At 30.4% G+C, this 23263-nt stretch overlaps 3 protein-coding genes across 3 annotated transcripts; 2 read left to right on the forward strand and 1 right to left on the reverse strand.

Moving 5' to 3' along the window:
• The first annotated feature begins 9227 nt into the window (after positions 1–9227).
• Positions 9228–11252, forward strand: LOC112735636 (homeobox-leucine zipper protein ROC8-like). The gene is made up of 3 exons (XM_025785164.2): positions 9228–9383; positions 10843–10960; positions 11043–11252. Exons 1-3 carry the CDS (start codon positions 9247–9249, stop codon positions 11250–11252), a joined length of 465 nt encoding a protein of 154 aa, XP_025640949.1. The 5' UTR covers positions 9228–9246.
• A 126-nt stretch (positions 11253–11378) lies between these two features.
• LOC112734652 (homeobox-leucine zipper protein HDG8-like) lies at positions 11379–18607 on the forward strand. The gene is made up of 7 exons (XM_025784066.2): positions 11379–12005; positions 16341–16442; positions 16521–16718; positions 16834–17011; positions 17096–17358; positions 17458–17547; positions 18031–18607. The coding sequence occupies exons 1-7, from the start codon at positions 11379–11381 to the stop codon at positions 18406–18408; spliced, it is 1836 nt and encodes a 611-aa protein (XP_025639851.1). The 3' UTR covers positions 18409–18607.
• A 1398-nt stretch (positions 18608–20005) lies between these two features.
• On the reverse strand, positions 20006–22850 carry LOC112734653 (isoflavone 3'-hydroxylase). The gene is made up of 2 exons (XM_025784067.3): positions 21874–22850; positions 20006–20969 (listed from the first exon to the last, which is right to left on the reverse strand). The coding sequence occupies exons 1-2, from the start codon at positions 22777–22779 to the stop codon at positions 20358–20360; spliced, it is 1518 nt and encodes a 505-aa protein (XP_025639852.1). The 5' UTR covers positions 22780–22850; the 3' UTR covers positions 20006–20357.
• Positions 22851–23263: the final 413 nt, after the last annotated feature.

Genomic DNA, 23263 nt, shown 5'->3' on the forward strand with positions numbered 1-23263 from the left:
ATATATAGCAAACGTGCATATCATCCCTGAAGAAAAGGACAAAAAGGATATAGATCCAGCGCAAAGCTGTCACATCTGAAAACTTGATCACAATTCAAACATGTTTGTCTGAGTGTGATGATTTCACTTGCAAACGTAGTATTCTGGATTGTCTCTGAAAGAATACATAGGCTGGCAGGCTGCTGTAGTTGGCAGCTAGCCTCCTCACCCACCACACCTTCCACTAAAAAACAATCAACACTTGTATCACTAAAAAACCTTCAAATCATGGCTGCTCAATAACACAAACAAATTAAATTAAGTTTACTTCATCAGTATCACTAATGGTGCATGTCATGGTACAAAAAATATATAATATAAGTTTTTTTGTTCGTAATAATATTACAAGAATATTAAGTTTCTTCATATTAATAATTAATTTTAATATTTATTATTTAAAACTTAAAAAAATTTAATGCGTATATTTTTATATTTGATTTGGTGTTAAGTCTGTTGTATGAATAAAAAAAATTAACTTTTATACTTGTTATCTAAAACTTGAAAGAATTTAATGTGTTATGGGGCTTGTCTAAAACCGGATGATTGGGCTGTTTGTGAGGCCCAAGTGTTCAAGGAAGGTAGTTTCCGACTTGTCCTACGTCAGGGAACCGTCGTCCGAGTTGTGTGTTTGAGAAGATGGGGGGTGGTACCTGCAAGACACTCCGATGCCTAAGTCAGCAAAGGGTAAAACAGGTTTAAGTGTATTGGAACTTAATTTTACCTGAGAGTGCTAATGTATTTATGTATTTCGGATACAGAGTATTCGAGTTGTGATTTTTATGATTTTGATGGCTCTGTACCCGGGATGTGTAAGGTTTATGAAAATGCATAAATATACTAAAAATTGTATATTTTTGTAAATAAAAAATTCATAAGTTACATATAGAGTGGAAAGAGTGGGAATGATAGAGAGAAATAGATCATGGGAGAGAGATAAAATAAGAAGATGGATGAAGAAAATTTATTAATTTTAGAAAAAAATATTTTATCTCAATTTTAATGAGAGAGTGTCATGTGACATATTCTAATTGTTAAATTAGTAATTATATTTTTAATTTTAGTATTTTAATTTCAATTTTAACTTTAATGTAATTTTAATTATAATTAGAGAATATCATGTTGTATATTTTAGTTGTCAAATTTATAATTAGTTATTGATAATGATATATAAGAAAGATAGAATTGGTAAAAGAATAAGAGAGATAGAAAAATAGAGAAAAAGAGAGAAATATAAAACTCTTTAATTTTAAAAAATGATATATTATATATTTTAATTATAAAATTAATAATATATAATAGATAATATATATTACAAGAGCATTGGTGCCAAGGTATCTCAGCAAATACTTTTTATGATGAGTATTATGAATAGAATTGAAAGGATCAATTTGATTGGTATGAGTCCCCCAAAGTCTCAACTAGTATTTTTATCAGTAATAACATTACGTAAATATAAATCTTTTAAAATTATGTCGGCTTTATCCTGATATTATAAATTATGGTACAAAAGATTTATAAAATTAAACTATTTTTACAAAAAGGTCATAGGGGACAAAAGTTTTCATTAATTAAGAAGACTAGGGTCTTCCTAGATAAAAAAAATAAAAAAATAAGATTTTTAATTATTATTTTCATGTGAAATAGTTTAATTGTTTACTAATAATTAATTTTAATATTCGTTGTCTAAAATTTGAAACAATTTAACGTGTACATTTTTACAATTGATTAGGTGTTAAATTTGTTACACAAATAAAAATAATTAATTTTTATGCTTACTATTTAAAAATAATATTTGTCTCTCTAAGTTTATAAAAATATAATAAGACATTAGCATAAAAAAATTTATATTGATAGTTATAAAATTAATTCAAATCAAATTTTTTTAAACAATTGAATCTTGATTCTAACTTTTAGTTACAACATTAGTATTCTCTAAATTGTATATAATAAATATTTGAAGGAAGAGAAGTGAAAATATAGATTAGAAAGATAAGTGATGAACATTTAAAACTAAATAAAAAACTAAAAGAATATGTATATAATAATAATATTTTTATTTAAATTATATTATTTTGTTAATTTTATTTTTTATAAAACAAAAAGGTAAAAAAATTGAGAATGAGAAAAAAGAGAGAAATAGATAAAGTAGAAAAACGAGAGAGGGAGTTTATTAATTTAAAAAAAATTATTTTAATTGTAATGAAAAAGTCTTTGGTGACACATTTTAATTTGTCAAATTACTAATATAAAATATAAATTATATATAGAATGGGAAAGGTAGAGAGAAATATAAAAAGAAAGAGAGGTAGATGAGAGAATATAAGAAGAGAGTTTATTAATTTTAGAAGAAAATATTTTCTCTTAATTTTAATGAGAGAGTATCATGTGACACATTTTGGTTATCAGATTAGTTATAATATATAATATAGCTATATTTTAATTTCTTTCAATATTTTAATTTTAGTTTAATTTTAATACAATTAGAGAATATCATATTGCACACTCTGATTATTAAATTTGTAATTAGTCATTGATAATGATATATAACAGAGATAGAGTGGGTAAAGGAATAAGAGAGATAGAGAAAAAAAGAGGGAGGAGAGAAGAACTCTTTAATTTTGGAGGAAAAGATTTAATTTCAATTATAATAAGAGAGTGACATGTGACACATTTTGGTTATAAAATTAGTAATATATAATAAATAACAGATTTTTGAAAGAAAAAAATTGTCTTACTTGTAATAAAAAATATTCGGTGATATATTTTGATTTGTCAAATTACTAATATAAAATATAAATTATATATATAGAGTAGAAAAGATAGAGAGAAATAGAAAAAGGGAGAGAGGTAGATGAGAAAATATAAGGGAGTTTATTAATTTTAGAGAAACTTTTTTTTTAATTTTAATAAGAGAGTGTCATATAACACATTTTGGTTATCAAATTAGTTAGTAATATATAATATATAATATAGCTATATTTAAATTTTAATATTTTAATTTTAATGCAATTAAAAATATTATGATGTATATTTTGTTTGTCAAATTTATAACTAATCATTGATAATAATATATAAGAGAGATAGAATGAGTAAAAGAATAAGAGAAATAAAAAGAAAGAAGAGGAGGAGAAAATTTTTTAATTTAAAAAAAATTAATTTTAATTACAATAAAAAAAATAATATATAACCTATTTTAATTATAAAATTAATAATATATAATAAATTTAAATAAGTGCTTGATATGGGCAAGAATTAATTTTGCCTTTGAATTCTAGAATGTCAAATTCAAAGTCATTGGAAGATCGTTTGACCCATATTAAAGACATTTAAAGTGTATTAATTGTAATATTGATTCTAGAATGTCAAATCTTGATATATATATATATATATATATATATATATATATATATATATATATATATATATATATATTAAGAAATACTAAAGAATTATTAGAATTTATTATTTTTAGTTATTATTTAGTTATTAATTCAATTTTTTTAATTTGGTGTTTTTAGTCCAGTAATCTAACAATATATTTTATTTTATACTTTTAAATATAAATAATTAATTAATAACTAAAAATAATAAATTCTGACAACTCTAATATTTCAGTGTGGAGGTGTGGAAGTTGTCGGCGAAGAATGATCTCAATCCGTAGATGCAGTTCTTGTACGGTTCAGATGTGGTCTCGCGCCAAACTGTGTCCGGATCGATTTTTGATGCAGCGAAGTTGTTGCCGTCGTCTCTAGTCTACTGAGATTATTGCTAGGTTGTGGTCTCCAATCTCTGCGTGTAAGACTCCTGTATAACACATATTATGATTAGGACTGCAGTTAATTGAAAACTTTATACCACATGATGTTTACTCACATAATGATTCGCAGACCGTTGATCAACAAATATCTCCTTGTTCTCCTTCAAGGTGTGAGTGTACTTGAAGGTCTCTGTCATCATTGCATCACAACTCAATGACTTAGACTACGCAGGTTGACAACATGTTAAATCGAATAATAATGACATTATATTTCAAAGACAAAACGTACTTAATAACAAATTAAAACAAGTTACATACCAGTCTGACCTTTGTCTTCATGAAAGTCGCTGACCTACCAATATACTTCGATGACTTGGCCGATGCCCTATTAGCTCTATTTGTGAGACGTCGGCGCTTGAATCCCTCATTAGTCTCCCAATGGACGTACAGTGTCTTCTTAAGGTCCGGGCGGAGCCAAATAGTGAGGTGGTCACGCCGCTCACATACGTCCTCCATCATTTGCTGTAGCCGCCTAGCCATCCGATGGTCGAAGATTTTACCGCCCACTTCTAAGATTATCGCTCTCTAGTCTCAATAGGAATCTTCTTGTAGCTCAATCATGGGTGGTCGTACATCAGTTTAATGACATTATAGTACACTCCTGCGTATATGCATTATTATTTGGCGCAACCCTATCAATAGAAAACTTAAGATTAGTAGTTTACTAAACAATTATTTGAAATAATCTATAAACTTCAATTATATTTAAAAAATTTTGGCAGAATTTTGTCTATAATTAGAATGTGCCACAGACTTTATCCATCAACAATTTGCCTAAACAATTCACAAACAAAGCAATATAGAATTATATGACTTAAGCAGCAACATCCATCAACAATCAAGAATTCTCAAACACTTTCAACAATTTAAACCTACTAACTTAAATAGAATCTATCTTAATAACATAAATCCACTAAAGTTAAAAAATTGAGTATAATTAAATTAAACTAACGAACTAAAATGAAAAACTTAAGATTAGCAACCACATATGTTGAATAATCTCCTTAAAATAGTTTGCATATATATAAAGGACTTAAAATAGTACTCACGCTGTCAAACCATCAGGCTAAATCGTCATCCGTACGATGGGAGGTGGTGGAAGAGTATCTGGCTGATGGGACCCATGAAAGGATTCCGACACCGTAGTGTGTGTCTCTAGAGGCGTCGTCGTCGAAACAGTGGGCTGCTAAGCGGATGGAGGTGGTGGAGGAATATACTCTGGTGAAGCAGACGAATGACTTCCTGGTTGTAGGGGTGGCGCAGCAGAAGAAGTCACGTAGTTAGGGTTAGGGATCATGATGGGTCCTGTGCACTCATTGCCTGTGACGTCGCAGGAGTAGTCATAGTAGAGGCGGACGACTAAGAAGTCCTAGGGGGTACCGATAGAAACCCTCCCCCTCCTTCTACCACGACCACGAGACCGATCTGTGACACCTCTATTTGTTGCCATATTTGCAAAAGCATACAAATTAATACAAATTCTCCCACATTTATATTATTTGAAAAATATTTTAACAAAACCTTCTCTAAAACAGTGCTAATATTCACGGTGATTAATCGCACAATAATAAAACCAAACTCCAGAGAGAATCAATCATAAATTAAAACTCAAAAACAACCATAACACATCAAAAATAACTTAACAAACAATAATAAACACGAAATTTTACGAAGTTAGAACCCTTAAATTTAAACCTAACTAATCCATTAGAGAATCTATTCTCAAACTTTAGAACTACTAAAGTATGCATATCATCAAACATTGAAAATTCATTAAAGATTTTAATTTAGAACATTTTCATTTTCAATCTTTTGTTACTTAACCTCAAGAATACCAAATTACCAATCATTTTAGTCTAATATCAATAATGTTCTCTTTCTAACTCTACTCTTAGATGAATGAGATTAAATGTTATCTAAACTTAAAGCTTGAATTCTAACTAAAATATTTAACTAATGACCTAAATCACTCTAAAACCTATTACTTCACATGCTTTTATAAATTCAAATCAAAATTTTAAATTCTAATTTATATAAATTATTAGACCTTATTCAAGCTAAGGTTGAAAATATATAACTGCCTCTAAATTTAAATTGTATTAGGACTTATATGATTTACTTTATTAATTAATTAGTTGATGTTTTAATTTGTTTATCATCAAACTAATTTTTATAAGTTCTTTAACTGATCCTAAATTATCATCTTAGTTCTTATTACCAATATTACTTACTAAACATATAATTCAAACAACACAACAAACAAACCAATTTAGAATTTATTCTCAATTTCCAACATCATCCAATATCAATGGTCATTTGAAATTCATAATATCAAGCTAGAACCAAATTTAAAAAATCGGAGAAAGGGGTGTTACCTGGAGGGAGCAGCGGCAGGAGAAGCGGTGGCAAGAGCAGCGGCAGAAGCGACGCCAGCAATGGCGGTTCGACAGAAACAATGCAAAGAGACAAAGAAGGAGAGCCAGATGACGAGAGGGGACTGTCGAAGGGGCTGCCGGAGAGAATGTTGAGGGATAGATGAGAGAGTTAGAGAGAGAATGGGAGGCAAGAGGGTGAGTAGAGAGGGAGAGATAGTAATTTGAAATGGGGAAATAAGGTCGCGGTTCGAATTTAGGGCACACTTACCATCGATTTACCGATAAATTTATCCAATGTTAAAGCTTCGTAGATGCCTAAAGCGCAACGTTTCACTAATCAAGGTTACCCTCGGATTTATCTGCCTGTAAATCTAACGATAATGCTTGCGCCAATTAATATTTTTTTTCCTCAAAATATTACCGGCGAATTTATCGTCGAAAAACAGAATCTGACTGTAATTTTTTTTACCCAAAAAATCTAACGGGTAAATCTGTTAGCAAACCCAACGCTAACATTTGACGCTAAATCTGATGGTATTCAACATTTTTCTTCTAGTGTATCTCCGACGTTATATCACATGGTTTTGAAAATAGGACCAATTTGACCGAGAATTGGACGCCTATGCGGTTTGGTCTGAATGAAAAATCGCAATTATAAAAATCAGTTGTGAATCGTTAAATCAGTTGAGAATTGGTTGATTAGATCAAATTGGAACCCATCCAATTTACATAAACGACACAATTTTGAGCTTTTTTTTAAAAAAAAAAAAGAAAGAAAAATGAAGCTTTACGCAGGAGTGACCTAACCTTTGTTCCTTCTTCCCCTTCTCTTCTTCAAACTTCAAAATTCACCAAAACCAAAATAAACATGAGAGTATGATACCCTAGTTTTTCTACCGTCGCCACAAGGACTGTGCCATGCATCGCACTCAGGCACCAACATCATCGCCCATGCTTCTTTCTTATTATATTCAGCAATTAAACCTTTTTCCTCGAGCTCCGCATCAGTCCCTGGTTCTCGTTTGCTCCGTCGAGCTCTTACTGTCGTCCGTCACGTTCAGGCACCACCGTCTTTGTCTGGTCATGGTGCTCGAAGTCTCCAATCCACCAATCACAACTTCCTCCTCGAGCTCAGTCTTGCTCTTTGTTTTCTCAGCCGCAGCTTCTTCCAACCAACCACCGCCTTCGAGTAGTCATGCTCGTCACTTGGCCTCCATCTCTATCACACTTCTGCCCTTCTGCTCAGAATGCATAGAAGTCAGAACAAGGGTTTAGGATTCTGCTAGTGTTACCCAAATTGGTTTCTTCATTCTTCAATTCTAAATTCTGCTACTGCTAGTGCTACTCAGATTAAATTATTGAATGATTAGTTCTGCTGTGTTGTACTTTATTCTGTTATTTTTTGTTCGTGTTGTGCTGAAAAAAATTGTGCTAAAATTGTGATGAAAACTTAAAACCTTGATAATCATTGTTAATCTTTGGAAAAATTTATTGATCTTTGTTAAAATTATGTTGAAACCTTGTTAAAATTATGATCTGTTGAAAAATGTTGTTAATTTTTGTTAAAATTATGCCGAAGTAAGAACTTTTATTTTATCAAAATAATCAGTCTTTTGCCAGAAAAGAAATAAATTGGTTAATAACTATTTTGATGAGATCATAAGATTTTGGTTGATATAGTGCTTTAAATTTATATGACATTTTAAGACTTGGATTTAGATCCTCTAAAGTGAAGTTAGTAAAAGTGGTAAAAGTGAAGGATTACTCGATCACCATTGATTTTGTTCTTTCCATAAAATATGTGTCTCACTGTCTTAACTTAAGAATGATTAATTTATTATTTTATCATTTTATCAACTTTTTCACTTTAAAAGATCTTGATCCTTATAGTTTATATTAGATTATAATTATATTTTAGTGTGTTTATTTATATTTTATTTATTATTTTATTATAAAACAGTTTTTTCGATTAGACTACAATTAAATTAGTTAAACCAATAAATCAGTTACTATTAGAACGATTTGATGACCAGTCCAGTTTTTAAAACCTTGCATATATATATAGGTGAATGCTATCCTACCATCTCTAAAGTAACATATAAATTATCCTCCATGATGTGTCACATTTTAATTGGGTGTTTATTTTAACATGAGTTACCTTTTTCACTCTTTCGTCGTCATTGTGCCTCCCAAGCATCACCGTCTCATTGGTGTTTCGTTTTCTCTTTCCAAATCATTCTTCTAGAAAATGTACTCCAACTCTCTCTAGCTAATTGCGTTTACTCCTCCCACTCCTTTGTCGTCGTCATTACGCCTCTTAAGGATCACCGTCTCATTGGGTGTCTTATTTTCTCTTTCCAAATTATTCTTTCAGAAAAGGTATTCCAACTCTCTCTAATTGCGTTTACTCCTTCCCATTGTACTCTTTCATCGTCGTTGTTACGCCTCCCAAATATCACCGTCTCATTGGGTGTCTTGTTTTCTCTTCCTCTTCTAGAAAATGTACTCCAATTCTCTCTAATTGCGTTTACTCCTCCTCACTCCTTTGTCGCCGTCGTTGTGCCTCCTAAGTATCACCGTCTTATTGGGTGTTCCATTTTCTTCTTCTGTCAGGCCGTCACAGTCTTCGAAGATATTATTAACTCTCATGAGATTAAAGTAACTCAAAAAAATAAATACCCAATTATAATATGACACATCAGAGAATAACTTACATATTACTTTAGAGAGGGTAGGATAGTATTCACTATATGAGTCCAAATGAAAAATTCTTAAACAAGGAAATAAATAAACAACATTAATGATTTTCACTTTTCAATTCTGACCTTTGTTGAATATTGGTACGTGTGGAGTCAAATTAACACGCATGTATAGTGTGACACATAATAATAATAATAATAATAATAATAATAATAATAATAATAATAATAACTTCACAAACTTGAGGGTATAAATACATGTATATATTTGTTGTAGGTAATAACATTTGGTATCAGCAGGGTTTTGAAGGGAGTAATGGCTTCTCCAATGGGGTCATCATCAACGGCTGGTGGTGCTACTGATGGTACTGATGATGAGGGGCAAAATCGTCCTCAAAATTCTCGAAGGTTTTACCATCGTCACACTCCCCATCAGATAGCAAAGCTTGAGGAGTGAGACCTTCTTCTCTTGTTAACAACCTTAGCTTTTCATTTATATATATTTTATTGACTTCGTTCGATGCAGCATCATTTCATCCTGTTTCACTGTTTCAGTGTTTTGTAGTCTTAAGGATAAGAAAGTTGTCACCTTTTCTCAATCTCACGCGGAGGCTGAAAATTCAATATTCAATTTCCACCTTTTGGGTTTTCAATTATGTAATAAAAAAACGTTTTTTTTTTTTCATCGGTTTGTTTGTTTTGTATCCTTTATTTTCTCTTATATGATCGGTACGAATTTTCTGTAAATCCTTTGGGATAATGTAATTGACAGGAAAAATTTTGTCAAGATTTTGATTTTCGTCTTAATATAAAGATATTTATAAAACTTTGAAAAATCACTTTCTTTGACAGTGAATATCCCAAGGAGAATTTAAAAAAAATGTTTGAGGCGTAATCTTTAATTTATTTGGTTTATGTTTTCTTATTCTTAAATACCTAGCCAATTAATTATAAGCTTTTACTTTATCTTTTGGAAGTTCTTAGGATTAATAATTGGATTTTTATCTTTCATTTTCATGGTTTTTAAAAATTTTGCAAGCATCACCGTATCAATAGCCTTGAAATCCTTTTTTCTCCCGAAGTTTTTAAATCAACTATATTATATACACACTAAAAATCAATCATCAAATAAATTATTTGTATAAAATATATTTTAAAATATAAAATATATATTAAAAATATATATAACAATACGTATATTATATATAAATACGTAATTAATTGTATTGGTTGCTGAATTTTTGTATATATATATACATTATTCTATCAAAATTAACATTGAGATCCAATAATTCAAAAGTCATCATGCTATTTATATATAAAATATCAACTATTAAATTACTCATATATATATATATATATATATATATATAAAATATATAAAATAATATATATTTATATATAAATATATAATGACTATTTGATGATTTAATTTTAGTGCATACCTACTTAGTGTACACTTACCATATATACATGTATTTATAGACACACAAATCCTTTAATCCCATGCATCATAATCCTGAATTGAATCAAATTGATCCTCTACTTTAAAAATAGGTCATTTTTTTTTCTTTCATGTTTTATGTCATTGGTTAAATTTTCTATCAACAAAAAAATAACTTTAGAAATAATTTATAAATACTTTTATAAGTCTAGAGTATATCTTAAATTTGATAGACATAAAAATCATGGTGTAACAATATATGTATAGAATAATGCTCTTTTTATTATATTTAATAAATTCAAATAAAGATATAAATAAATGTGTAATTTGAGTATTTTGCATTGGTTTGTCCCTTTGTTTCTTCTTCCTACAAGTTGATACATTTCTCTTATTGGAGTTTAATTATTCAGCTCAATTAGTTCTCTCTTAAGCTCTGAAATAATAGAAACTTTAATTTTGTATATAAAGAGCGTTCAACGCATGTGCACATCCAAATGATAGCATGCGGCGACAACTAGGCACAGAACTAGGGCTTGAACCCAGACAAGTCAAATTTTGGTTTCAGAATAGGAGGACCCAAGCAAAGGTCAGATCTATAGATATATCATATATATGTATACGATTATATGCATTCAACATGTTTAACAATTGTGTTAGTTACTTTTCAGGCTCAAGCTGATAGATCAAATAACTGTGCTCTTCGGCGAGAGAATGAGAGAATGATGGCAGAAAACTTGATGTTCAGAGAGTCCTTGAAGAATGTAGTTTGCGTAACTTGTGGTGGTCCAACCGTAACGGAGGATGATTGCCAAATTCGCTTGGAACAATTCAAGTTGGAAAATGATTTTCTTGTGCAAGAGGCTAGTACTTCTAATTAGTTAGATAATTTAACATATTTTATTTAATATGTCACGTTTATATCTTATATTTGTTTTCTTACGACTCGTTTGCAATACATACGCCACCTCATTATTAATGAATGGGATTAATTTCAGTATAGGAAAATGGGAGAGCTTCTTGCAAGTTACAACATCATAGGTGCAGATCAAGTAGTGTCCCCTGTGCAATTATCATCAGTGTTATCTTCTCTGGCCAGCAGTGGTAGCATTACTACTCCTACTCCTACTCCTACTCCTACTCCTACCCCAACAGCTGCAATACCATGTTTGATTGATCCTCAGATTGAAACTTCTCTCTGCCAACGCTTCCATTCACTCTGCCGCCAAAACACTACTCCTACTCCTCCTCAAGGAGCTCAAAGTAGCAATAGTATTATTCGTCCTTTTAATGGCGATCGTGATCATCAAGATATGATTCCTGCTCAATCTGCTGCTGCTACTCCGAGTGCCGTCGCTGTTGCGGAGGTAGTGAGCTTCTTCACAGAGGAGGAGATAGTAAGAATGAAAGAGGCGGCGACTAAAGCCGTGGACGAAGTAGCGAGGCTTCTGCGGATGAACGAGCCTTTCTGGTTTAGGTCAACAGTTGATGGAAACTTCATTCTTCAGCGTCAAAGCTACGACGGCGTTTTCCACAATGTTGGGTTGAAGTGTGAAGCACGCAGAGAGGCATCAAAAGATTCACGAGTGGTGGCTATGAGCGGCAGGAAATTGGTTGATATGTTCTTAGATTCGGTACGCTACATCAATTAATTAAACCCTTATTGCGTTATTTATTCATTCATTATCGATCCAACTATATCTATTATTCTATACTCATAATAATTAACAAATTTTTTTCAATAATAGAAAGTGTTACATTTAGAATTACAATCCTGCTAGGAACGAACAAGGTTGTAGCCAACTTTTTTTTTTTCTTTTTTGAATGATTTGTTTTATTTTTTTTAATGGCTTTTATTTATATATATTTTTTAGAAAAAACGTGAATTCAAAATTTTAAACTATCATTAAAAATATTTAAATAAAATTAAATAAAAATAAACATCTAAAAACAAATATTTAAAAGTATATGTTAAAAATATCTAAAACTATAATAAAATTCAAAATCTAATAAAAAAGACACATCAAAATATAAGACAAAGAAACATTCAAAAACATATATAAAAATACATCTAAAATTTAGGAAAATGATACATTCAAAATCAGTTAAACAAATCATCTAAAATTAAACTAAGAAAAAGAAGAAGACTGTGTGTGGGAGAGAGAACGATGGCCAGGAATCGCGCGATGATGTGCGGCTGCAAATGACGGGAGAAAGGACGCCAAAGGGAGCCAAATCGTGCACTGATTTCACGGGTGAGGTATGAGAGAACTCCGAACATTGCAGCGGCAGCGCCACGGTGGGTTTGATCGCTTTTGTGTGAACAGCGACGCTATGGGGAGAATGACGACGGCATCAACGCGCACCTACGACCTCACAATGGAGAGGACGACCATGCGATGGATGCTGGTGACACGGAACGGCTGCGAGGGAGGACGCGCGGGGAGAGGCGGCTGCACGCGACGGAAGGCCGGAGAGGGCGGGAGCTGATTTGCACGACAAATGTGGCGCATCGAAGACACGACTACGGCGGGATAGACGGAAAGAGACAAATGTCAAATGCACAACTGATAAGAGGAGGAGCGGGAGAGAAAAGAGGCGGGCATATGTAGTGAATGGTTTGTGACTTAGGATTGTATGATACGAATACAGAACAAGCGCAAAACTAAATTTTTTGAATTTTAAAATCAGAATTAGAGAAGAGTTAACTGAGTTGTCTACAATTATAATTAGAAAAAGTACACGTAGAAAATGAAAATATTAAATAATATGAATAATAATAAATATATTAGATGTTTAATTTATTAAGTGTACAAATAATTATTCTAATATTAAAATTTATGTAAGTAATTTAAGAGTGTAGTGTATTTTTGTATAGTTTTTCTTAAAATTATGTTAAGAAAACTTAGATTAGATAGAATGTGATACACATCATGTCGGATTATCAGCACAACAATATGCAAAATGCAAAGAGGACGTGAAAATGGATCCTCTCTATTTTTTTAATACTTAGAGAGAATAAAGTGTGATCTCTCACTTTTAATTTTATAAGTGGGATCAAAAATAAATAGGAGAGAGAGAATAATGAAATATGAGATTAAACACTCGACATCATCTATTTTTTTTTTCATTAGAGAGAATCTAATCCCTACGTAGTGTTTTATTAAAAAAATATCAATTAAATATTAATGTTAAAAGTAGGATTAAGTACGATTTTAATTTCTAAGGTATAGGCTAAAAAAATTTTTTGTCTCTAACTTTTTTTTACATACAAAATCGTCCCTAAGGTTTAAAACAAAGTTTTAAAATAGCCATTTTTACTTAAATACTAAAATTTTGGACCAAATTACCTATAACAAAAAAAATTATAAAATAAAATAAAAAGAGTGTTTCTACTCTTGCAAAGTGGGAGGAAAGAAGGAGAGGGAGGAAGGGAAGAAGAAGAAGTTGTTCACAATCTACTTCTGTCTCTACTTCCGCCGCCTCCTCTATACAATTTTGGTCCTTAAGGTAAGGACGATTTTAAAACTAAGTTAAACTTTAGGAAATATTTTGTATATAAAAAAAAATTTATAACAAAAAAAATTTTTAATTTATACCTTAAGAACTAAAATTGTACTTAATTCTTAAAAGTAACTAGAGTCAGACAGTATAGAGTTATATGTAGGGTTTAAATAAATTTTTTTTTGTATTGTCTATAAGTAATATATCACTTTTTAAATAGTTTTCTGCAAATAAGGAGAAAATACTTATAGAAAAAAATCTAATACAGATACATATTTTAATTTCTTTGAATTTTTTTTGTGCTATAATATAATATTATAGTACATCAATAAAATTAAGAATAAAGTGACAATTAGGTCTTCGAAGATTTTGATTTTAGACTAATTAATTTTTAAAGAAAAAAAGTACCAATTTAGTCTTTCAGGATAGTAAACGGTGGACATATCATATCTTTCTATTAATTTATCAACTAAAACTTAACGGTGATACTTATATATACTGTTAATTACTATGACATGTCTATATATAAAAGATAGTCATATAAATAATAACTTTTGGAACAAAATTTCACTTGTTTTTATAGGATATGTGATAAATAGAGAATAGTAGATAATGAGTATATGAAAATTCAAAAGATAATAAATCCTTCACTGTTTAAAATTAAATCGTTTTCATGCTCATGTGATAGTAACAAGATATGCACCACTGTAAATAACGAAATACATGGACAATTCTATTTCGTTTTGTACTATTTATTTACAGACCGGTCACTATTTTGGAAGACCTAATTGGTACTTTTTTTTTCAAGAACTAATTAGTTCAAGGTCAACATTTTCAAAGATCTAATTGTTACTTTACTCTAAAACTAATATCATTTAAAATTAATATAACATCGCTACATCAATTAAAATTAAAATTATGCAAAAGTTGATATATCAATGACGATAAAAATTTATATGCAGTTCTTTTTATAGAAAGTTGCTTGTTAAAAATCGTTAAATTGTTTGATATGTTTGACTAACTTATTATTTAATAATTCTCAACTATTAACCTAAAGATAACTATAAGTGAGTTTTCACCATTTAGGGATAGTAATGAGGCGGGTAGGGGCGGGATTTTGCCCTACCTAACCCGTCCCGTCCTACAATAATCTGTATCGAACCCGTCTCACTTCTATTCGCGGATAGTAAAAAGTTAAATCCTAACCCGCTCTTGTGGGTATTCGTCCCGCCCTTATCCATTCCTATAATTATTAAAATCTAACAAATAAAATTAAATTTTAAAATTGATATAACCATCATTGTATACATAACATAAATTAAAGTAAAAATTTAAATATAACATTATTAATTATTTTACTAATTATTTTATATATATTATATATTAAAAGTATATATATTAGATATATTAAGAGGCGGATTTAACCTAAATTCGATCCCGTCCCACCCCGCTCAAGAACCCACCCCACACTGCACGGATAGAGACGGAGTTAATACCCACAAATTCAAGTAGTATTATCACTTCTAACACCATCACTAATAAAGACAATATAATAAAAAATAATCTAATTCTACATCTAACTCTGCTATTTACTTTGAAAATACTGGTGTTAATTAATAATTTTTTAATAGTATTTTTTGTACATAAATTCTATCTAATTCTCTCTAAAATAAGGGATAAGATATTCTTTATGACATGTCTAATTATTATTAGATAAAATAGATTAATTTATTATAATTAATATTAACTCTTAATTTAATAGTTAAAAATTTTATTTTAAATTATAGATATAGTATTAAATATAAATCATAAGCTTCTATGATTTTATTTTACAATATTATGCACATAAAAATAATTATTAAAATAACTTCTAGTGATAATGACCAAAAATAGATCAAATAACTTATAAACTAATTGTTACTGATGTCAAAATATATTCTCATTTTGGGAATTTCACCACTATTTTTTGTCTTTATTTTGACTTTGAAATTAAATTTTAAACGATTCTACACTTGAAAATATTGAAATAGAAAATTTTAGCCTTATGTAATTACTCTTCATCATCATAATTATAAAATAAAATTTTCTAATGATTCTTTATAAATTAAAAAAAAGTTATACTTTAATTAATTAGTTAGGTTATCATAACTTAAATTAAAAATTAATGTTAACCATGATAATTCATACATTTCATCTAATGATAATTAAACATATTATAAAAAATAATTTATCCATTGTTTTAGAAAAATTTAGATAAAATTTATTTTTTTGTATTTATTGTTCAACTAAATACTACATGATGCGTCGTATTCCTTTATTAGATCGAAAGGATCAGAGCGCAACATTTTGTATGCCTTATATTGTCTTGACAAAGTTTTTAAATATCATATTTTGTAATACTTAAAAAAAATAATTATTGTTGTAATTAATTTTTATTTTCCTTTGTTTTTGTTGTTAAATAATAGGAAAAATGGGTTTCCATTTTCCCAACAATGGTTAAAAAAGCAGATACAATCGAAGTACTCAACACCGGTTTGCCACAGACCCGAAGTGGAGCCTTGCAACTGGTAATTAGTAAGAATATAAAACATTGAATTAAAACCCTAAGTCTCTTTAGGTAATTAACATTAATATTGACGGTGCAGATGTATGCAGATATACATATTCTTTCACCGTTACTTAGATCTCGGGAATTCTTCTTCCTGCGGTACTGTGTGCAAGTTGATGTAGGTGCATGGATCATAGCAGATGTCTCATTTGATTCCTCCAGATTCCTTCATTCCCTCACTTGGAAGCTTCCCTCTGGATGCTTAATCCACGACATGAACGATGGATATTCCACCGTTAGTGTTAATTATTATTACTTACTATCATATTAATTTAATTTATCACATTTTTTATGCTATACTATGTATGAAAACTTCTCTTGAAAATGATATTAAATTAATATTGGCATAGATTACTTGGGTGGAACATGTGGAAATAAGTGACAGTATCCAAACGAATCCGATTTTTAGAGACCTAGTTTGTAGCAACAGTGCATTTGGAGCAGAAAGATGGATTCTGACACTCGAAAGGATGTGCGAGAGAATTGCATTCGCCTCAATGAACATGATGCCTAGTTGTGACAGTGGAGGTTAGTTTATATATAATTGATGATCCACATATATATAGCTAATGAATAATTAAGTATTTTTCAATTGTGGTTTTTTCTTTACAGTGATTGCTTCACCTGAAGGACGAAAGAACGTGATGGAATTTTCTGAGAGGATGGTAAAGCTCTTCTGTGGGTCTCTGGACATGTCAGGTAACATGGAGTTGCAATATGGGAAGAACAACAATGGTGTAAGAGTTGGTATTCGAAGAAGTATAGAGGCTGGTGTGCCTAAGGGCTTGATTGTCACTGCATCTATCTCCCTTTGGCTTCCTCTCTTGCCACAAGCACTCTTTAACTTTTTCAAAGATCCATCAACTAGACAACAGGTAATAATAAATTAAACAATAATAATCTTTAATTTTTCTTTTCTTTTATTTGATAGCCATCCAAAATGATCCTTTTTTCTTTGGGAACAAAAATTGTAGTGGGATGTTCTGTGCCATGGAAATCCAGTGACTCAGATTCAGCGCATCTCAAATGGAACTTTTTCTGATAACTTTACAACAATTCTTCGGGTACGTATTTTCAATTAGGGCTTTTATTTCATATATAAATCGTCAATTCTATTGTGACTATAACTTTGTTAATAAATTTTGCCTAACTTACTTTTTATAGTAAATTTTGATTTTTTAAAAATTATTTACTGTTATATCTTTTAAATTAAATATTATTTTTTAACATTTTCTAATGGTGAAAACTCATGTGTAGTCGACTTCACGTGAAGTTAATATTTGAGAACCGTTAAATAAGTTGAATGATTTAACTAAATTTTCATCTAACGGCTTTCAGGTGTCAACTTCACGTGAAGTCGACTTCATCTGAATTTTTACTTTTTTTTTTAATAAATAGACACTACCTTTTAGTCACCATAGCATTCACCTATATAAATATCAACTAGGGCTAGCTAGATACCTTTTTATTACTATTGTCTAAATAAGCAATAAAAATAAATTCTAAATTGATGATCCATGATGATGATGATGATGTATGTGGTGCAGCCTTATATTCCTACGGAGAACAACACGCTTCTTCTCCAAGAATGCTGCACGGATTTCTTGGGAAGCGTGGTGGTGTATGCTCCGGTTGATGTTGGCACAATAACTGCGGCAATCAACGGAGAGGACACCACCACGATGCCTATTCTCCCCTCCGGCTTCACCATATGCGGAGATGGATCTCCTCCGCGAGGAGCTTTCTTTGGCTGTGCGCTTCCAGAATCGAGACATTACGGTGGCTCCATACTAACGGTGACCGTACAGGTGCTAGTTAGTAACCAAAATGCGGTGGGGCAGTTCAACATGAACACCGTTGATGCTGTCAATGGACTCGCAGCCACCACTGTCAAGAAAATTAAAGCCGCCTTCAAATGTCCCTGATGATAATGAGTTGGTTTAATTCGTCTTTTTTTCTTTGGACATTGTTTAATTCGTCTTTTAATTAACTGTTATTGTTGTTTAATTTTGGGCCAATAAACCAAGTACTTGTGGCTTTCATTTAAACTTCTTGACAGCTATCATTTGAACTTATAATTTGCTTGCCAAGTTCGATGAATGTGGAACCAGAAATTGCAATCAATTACTTTCTTTAAATTCCCTAGCACATGGATGACGGAAAATAATATTTTATGAGTTTAATTTTAATATATTAATAATTTAAAATATTTTTTTTATTATTTATTTGATGATGTAATGTTATGATTGAATATGTTTGTAAAAATATTTTATATTATTAATATATTAAAATTAAATTTTTATTTTAAAATAATACTTTTTATCAAGAGTAATTATGTCAGAAGAAAATATTCAAATATATTTTAATATTTATTAATTATCATATAAAAAGACCTAATGTTTTAACGGTCAATAACGGTTAAAAAGAATGTATTTGAGTGTATTAATAGGTCCCTTATTTTTTGCTCCGCGAACATTTTCGTCCTTGACCATTGAAAAATACTTTTAAGTCACTGACCTTCACAAAACTTGGACAGACCAGTCCCTGACGGAGACATTTGGACGGATCAGTCCTTGACGGGAACATTTGGACGGAGGGACTGATCTGTCCAAGTTTTGTGAATGTCAAGGACTTAAAAGTATTTTTCAATGGTCAAGGACGAAAATGTCCGCGGAACAAAAGGTTGGGAACTTATTTATCATTTTCTCTCTTTTTAATTAATAGTTACTTAATTATAAAGAACAAACTTATTGATAATATTTTTATTAATTTCCAATTATTATTGATTGTAAAAAAACAGCCATGCCAATAAAACATTATCAATAAAGCCTTTTTTTGATAATTAAATGCCTGTCAAAAATGCTTTTAAACCATCTTCTAATCATTTTAGATTTTTTTTTTACAACTAGCAATGGTAAAATGTACCTTATTAAAATAATTACTTTTAATGGCTATTAAAATTATTTATTTTTCTTGTATAGATTATCCTAACATTGGAAACATTATATTAATGTTGTTATACGCCTATATATTTTTTCTAAAATCTAATTACCTTTGGTTGTCTATCTATAATGCGATACCACTTGTGCATACGTATATCTTTTGCCCAAGGTGTGGTGGGGATTTTTTTTATTGGAATAATTTTTAGTAGATACAAAACTTTGAGAATTTAATTTTATAGACACACTTGTAGTTGGAATAGAAATACATGAATCAATCCGTTGAAATAAAGAAAAATCAAAATTTGAATAGTAGTGTTTAGTTGCAAAATTTAAAAGCTACCGAAGTACAAAATACAACCTAACTATATATGCAAGACTCTCAGATTAATTTTAATCAATTATATTATGTGTATAAAATAATTAGTTATTAAATTAATTATTTATTTAAAAATAAATTAAATAATATATATTTATACATAAATATATAATATTTAATTTAATGATTAATTTTGTACGTACAACTAATAATATGTTTAGATTTTAATAAATTAATAGTATAATATTATCAACCGATTAGATATCTCATCACATGGATTATTTATTGATGAAAGACAACGACTAACCACTTCACAACCTTGCACACTAAGCTTTTAATTATTGATTCTTGTGTCTCATTACTACTACAACATAAACATTAATATTATGTATGCGTTGTCCGATTAACTATAAGAGGAATGATTGGTGAAGTAGATGGTATTAGGTATGTATAATTAAGAATTTTGTTATTATGTGACTTAAGGATATAAATTAAACATATCATAAAAAAAAATTATTTTTGTAATAAATAACATTAAAATATTTTTTTATGATACGTTTAATTTATGTACTTAAGACACATAATAATAAAACTTTATAATTAATAATAAATTTAATTATATCTTGATCCTGCTGCCGATTGGTCGTGCTTTACACATGGCCTCCAAAGGAATTAGTTTTGGTGTGGCTGCTCCTTCATCCTCCCTCATATCAATCTCTTCATTCTCTACTAATGTTTTCCATTCAAAGCACTGAATCAATAATCCCAAAGTTAAGCCCATTGTACGATACGCTAACCCTAATCCAGGGCAAGCTCTCCTTCCCAATCCAAAAGCAAGTAGCTTATTAGCTTCTCCATCTTTTTCAAACCTCTCAGGGTTAAAACATTCGGCATCATCACCCCAAATTTTAGGATCTCTATGAATAGTCCATGCACTAGTCAATACTATAGTGCCACGTGGAATTGTGAATCCTTCAATGTTGCACTCATCTGAAGATACATGAGGCAATAGCAATGGGCCTGGAGTGTACAACCGAAGTGTCTCATAGATAATGTTTTGAAGGTATGGAAGATTTGGAATGTCTGACTCATCTATTAAACGATCGCTGCCTACCATGGTATCTAATTCATTCATTGCTTTCTTGAATATTCCCGGATGATTTAATAGAGCAGCTAGTGCCCACTCCATAGTCACAGCTGTTGTGTCCGTTCCACCAATCAGCATATCCTACACACAATTCAAATCAAGTTGACTAACATTTACTTATTAGCTAGCAAGATTTATTTTAATAGAAATATTTGGTAACAAGAGAAAGTTAAAATCAGTTATTAATTATTGTAATAATTAATGAATGATAAAATAAAATAAATTTTGGCTATTTTTTTTATCTTTTTAATATTATCATTATTTTAATAAAATAGAAAGATCGTCATCAAAATATTTTTTATAAAAAATAAAAAATCTTAAGAGTTAATATTGCATGATTAATATTACGGTCAATATTTAATACAATAAAAAAAATTCAGAATTTTTAAAAATAAGAACATTCAAAATTCAATTAAAAAATATTTAAAATTCAAACTCAACAAATTAAAAACTCATCTTTAATGTGTTTTGTACTAAATTTATTTAGCAATTTACTATAGTATTAGTTGAAATTAGTTGCTATAGTATTAATATTTTAGTGATACTTTAGTAGAAAAGGCAGTTAAAAATTTCAGGGTTAAAAATTTGTTTGTAAGCAGTTGGATATATTTTGTTAAATTTTATATTTTATATATACGTTCCTATATATACACGTTGTATTCACATTAAATAAAAATTTAAGCACATAAATTGACTGAAAATATACACATTCATATGATATCTTTTAATTTATGAGTGTTGATTACAATACATTATCTAATGCAACTTATTAAAGTCACGTTTGTTCTCTCTCTCTCTCTCTCTCTCTCTCTCTCTCTCTCTCTCGCAACTTATTAATACAATTTATGATCTCTTTTAATGCAACTTATTAAATAATCTAATACAAAACACCTGTCTACATCTCAATTATATATTATCTTTACTTAAAAGATTATTTTAACTATTTTCTTTCGAAAGAAAAACCCTAAACGAATATAGATGGTACCTGAATAAGCCCTTTGATGATAATATCAGAGTAGTACTGAGGCTGCAATTTTTGCTGAGTTAGGAGATTCCCAATCATGGTTTTCTTATTATGCTCCCCATTACGGTGCTCATCAATTAGACCCTGCAAGAATTTATCGGCACTCTTGTTAACCCTCTTCAGCCTTTTCTCCAAACCGTCGAAGTCAAACCACCGTAGTAACGGGAAAAAGTCAACCACCTTGCTTGCACCTATCAACGACAGTATCTCCGCGATGGTCTCCCTGAATTTCATGGCTTCCTCGGTATCCGCCACGTCATTGCCGCTATCATCGTCCCCGTAGTACCTCTTCCCGGAGATCATTCTCATCATGCTGTTGAACGAGATCTTGGAAAGCCATGGCCTCAATTTAACCCTAGTGAACTCCGTGCAGGTTTGCTCAACCAAATTCTTTATCACTCTCAGGGTTTCATCTTTGCGTGTTTCCGCGAAGGAGTTGATGCGATGCGTGGAGAGGATCTCGGTGGTGGCAATGCGGCGAAGGTTCCGCCAGTGATCGCCGTAGGAGGAGCAGCCCAAGCTGGTGCAGTCGTAAAAGAGGTGCTTTCCAACGAGGTTACGGGCTCTGTTGGCTAAAACGATGTCGTACTTGGTGAAGCATTGTTGAGCTAGGGTTTGGGAGGAGACAACAACAACAAGCTGTGAACCAATCCAAAGGGAGAAAATGTGGCCGTAGGTTTGTGATAGGGCGTGGAAGGAGCGGTGGAATGGGGACTTGAGGTGGTGGAGGTTGCCGATTATCGGAATGGTGGGTGGACAAGGTGGAAGGTTCAAGGAACTTGTTTTTCTGAACAAGAGCTTATTGAGAGTGAATACCAACAAAGCAAGTGAGAGGAGGGAGTAATAGATAAAGTGCAATGCTGCCATTGTTGCTTAATTACTACTATTATTATTAATTTGTATACTAATGTTTTCTCTTAATTTAGCCTTATATAATCTGCTTGGATTGCCTCCTTGCTCTTTATAGCTATCCAATAAGAGACAAGGACACCTACACAAAGATTTCGGGGGCGCCATAATTATTAATTGGAGAATAAAATTCGGACACTTTATAATAAAAGATTATTCTTTCAATATAGCTTTACACGTATATATATTAAAATTAATCATCAAAATCACTCACCAAAATAAAATACATATTAAAATATAAAATATATATTAAAAATTAATTAAATCATACATATATTATACATAAATATATAATGACTAATTTTAATATATAAATAAAATTTTTATTTATTAAAATATTTGTACATCTTAATCGCAATCGCAAATTGAGAATTATAAATAGCTATTATTTATTTTATTTTATTTTTGTTTGTATTTATTAATTACCAGTAGAATAAAGACA

This window comes from Arachis hypogaea, chromosome 3, assembly GCF_003086295.3.
Source record: "Arachis hypogaea cultivar Tifrunner chromosome 3, arahy.Tifrunner.gnm2.J5K5, whole genome shotgun sequence".
NCBI classification, from domain to species: Eukaryota; Viridiplantae; Streptophyta; class Magnoliopsida; order Fabales; family Fabaceae; genus Arachis; species Arachis hypogaea.

What these genes read in the sequence shown, in the direction of transcription:
- LOC112735636 (XM_025785164.2), top strand. Translation starts at nt 9,247, where the DNA reads ATGGCTTCTCCAATGGGGTCATCATCAACGGCTGGTGGTGCTACTGAT. An exon ending in CAGATAGCAAAGCTTGAGGA is followed by an intron (nt 9,384 to 10,842) that starts GTGAGACCTTCT and finishes TTGTATATAAAG; the next exon opens with AGCGTTCAACGCATGTGCAC. An exon ending in ATAGGAGGACCCAAGCAAAG is followed by an intron (nt 10,961 to 11,042) that starts GTCAGATCTATA and finishes GTTACTTTTCAG; the next exon opens with GCTCAAGCTGATAGATCAAA.
- LOC112734652 (XM_025784066.2), top strand. Translation starts at nt 11,379, where the DNA reads ATGGGAGAGCTTCTTGCAAGTTACAACATCATAGGTGCAGATCAAGTA. An exon ending in ATCCATCAACTAGACAACAG is followed by an intron (nt 17,359 to 17,457) that starts GTAATAATAAAT and finishes CAAAAATTGTAG; the next exon opens with TGGGATGTTCTGTGCCATGG. An exon ending in ACTTTACAACAATTCTTCGG is followed by an intron (nt 17,548 to 18,030) that starts GTACGTATTTTC and finishes TATGTGGTGCAG; the next exon opens with CCTTATATTCCTACGGAGAA.
- LOC112734653 (XM_025784067.3), bottom strand. Translation starts at nt 22,779, where the DNA reads ATGGCAGCATTGCACTTTATCTATTACTCCCTCCTCTCACTTGCTTTG. An exon ending in TCATCAAAGGGCTTATTCAG is followed by an intron (nt 20,970 to 21,873) that starts GTACCATCTATA and finishes AATTGTGTGTAG; the next exon opens with GATATGCTGATTGGTGGAAC.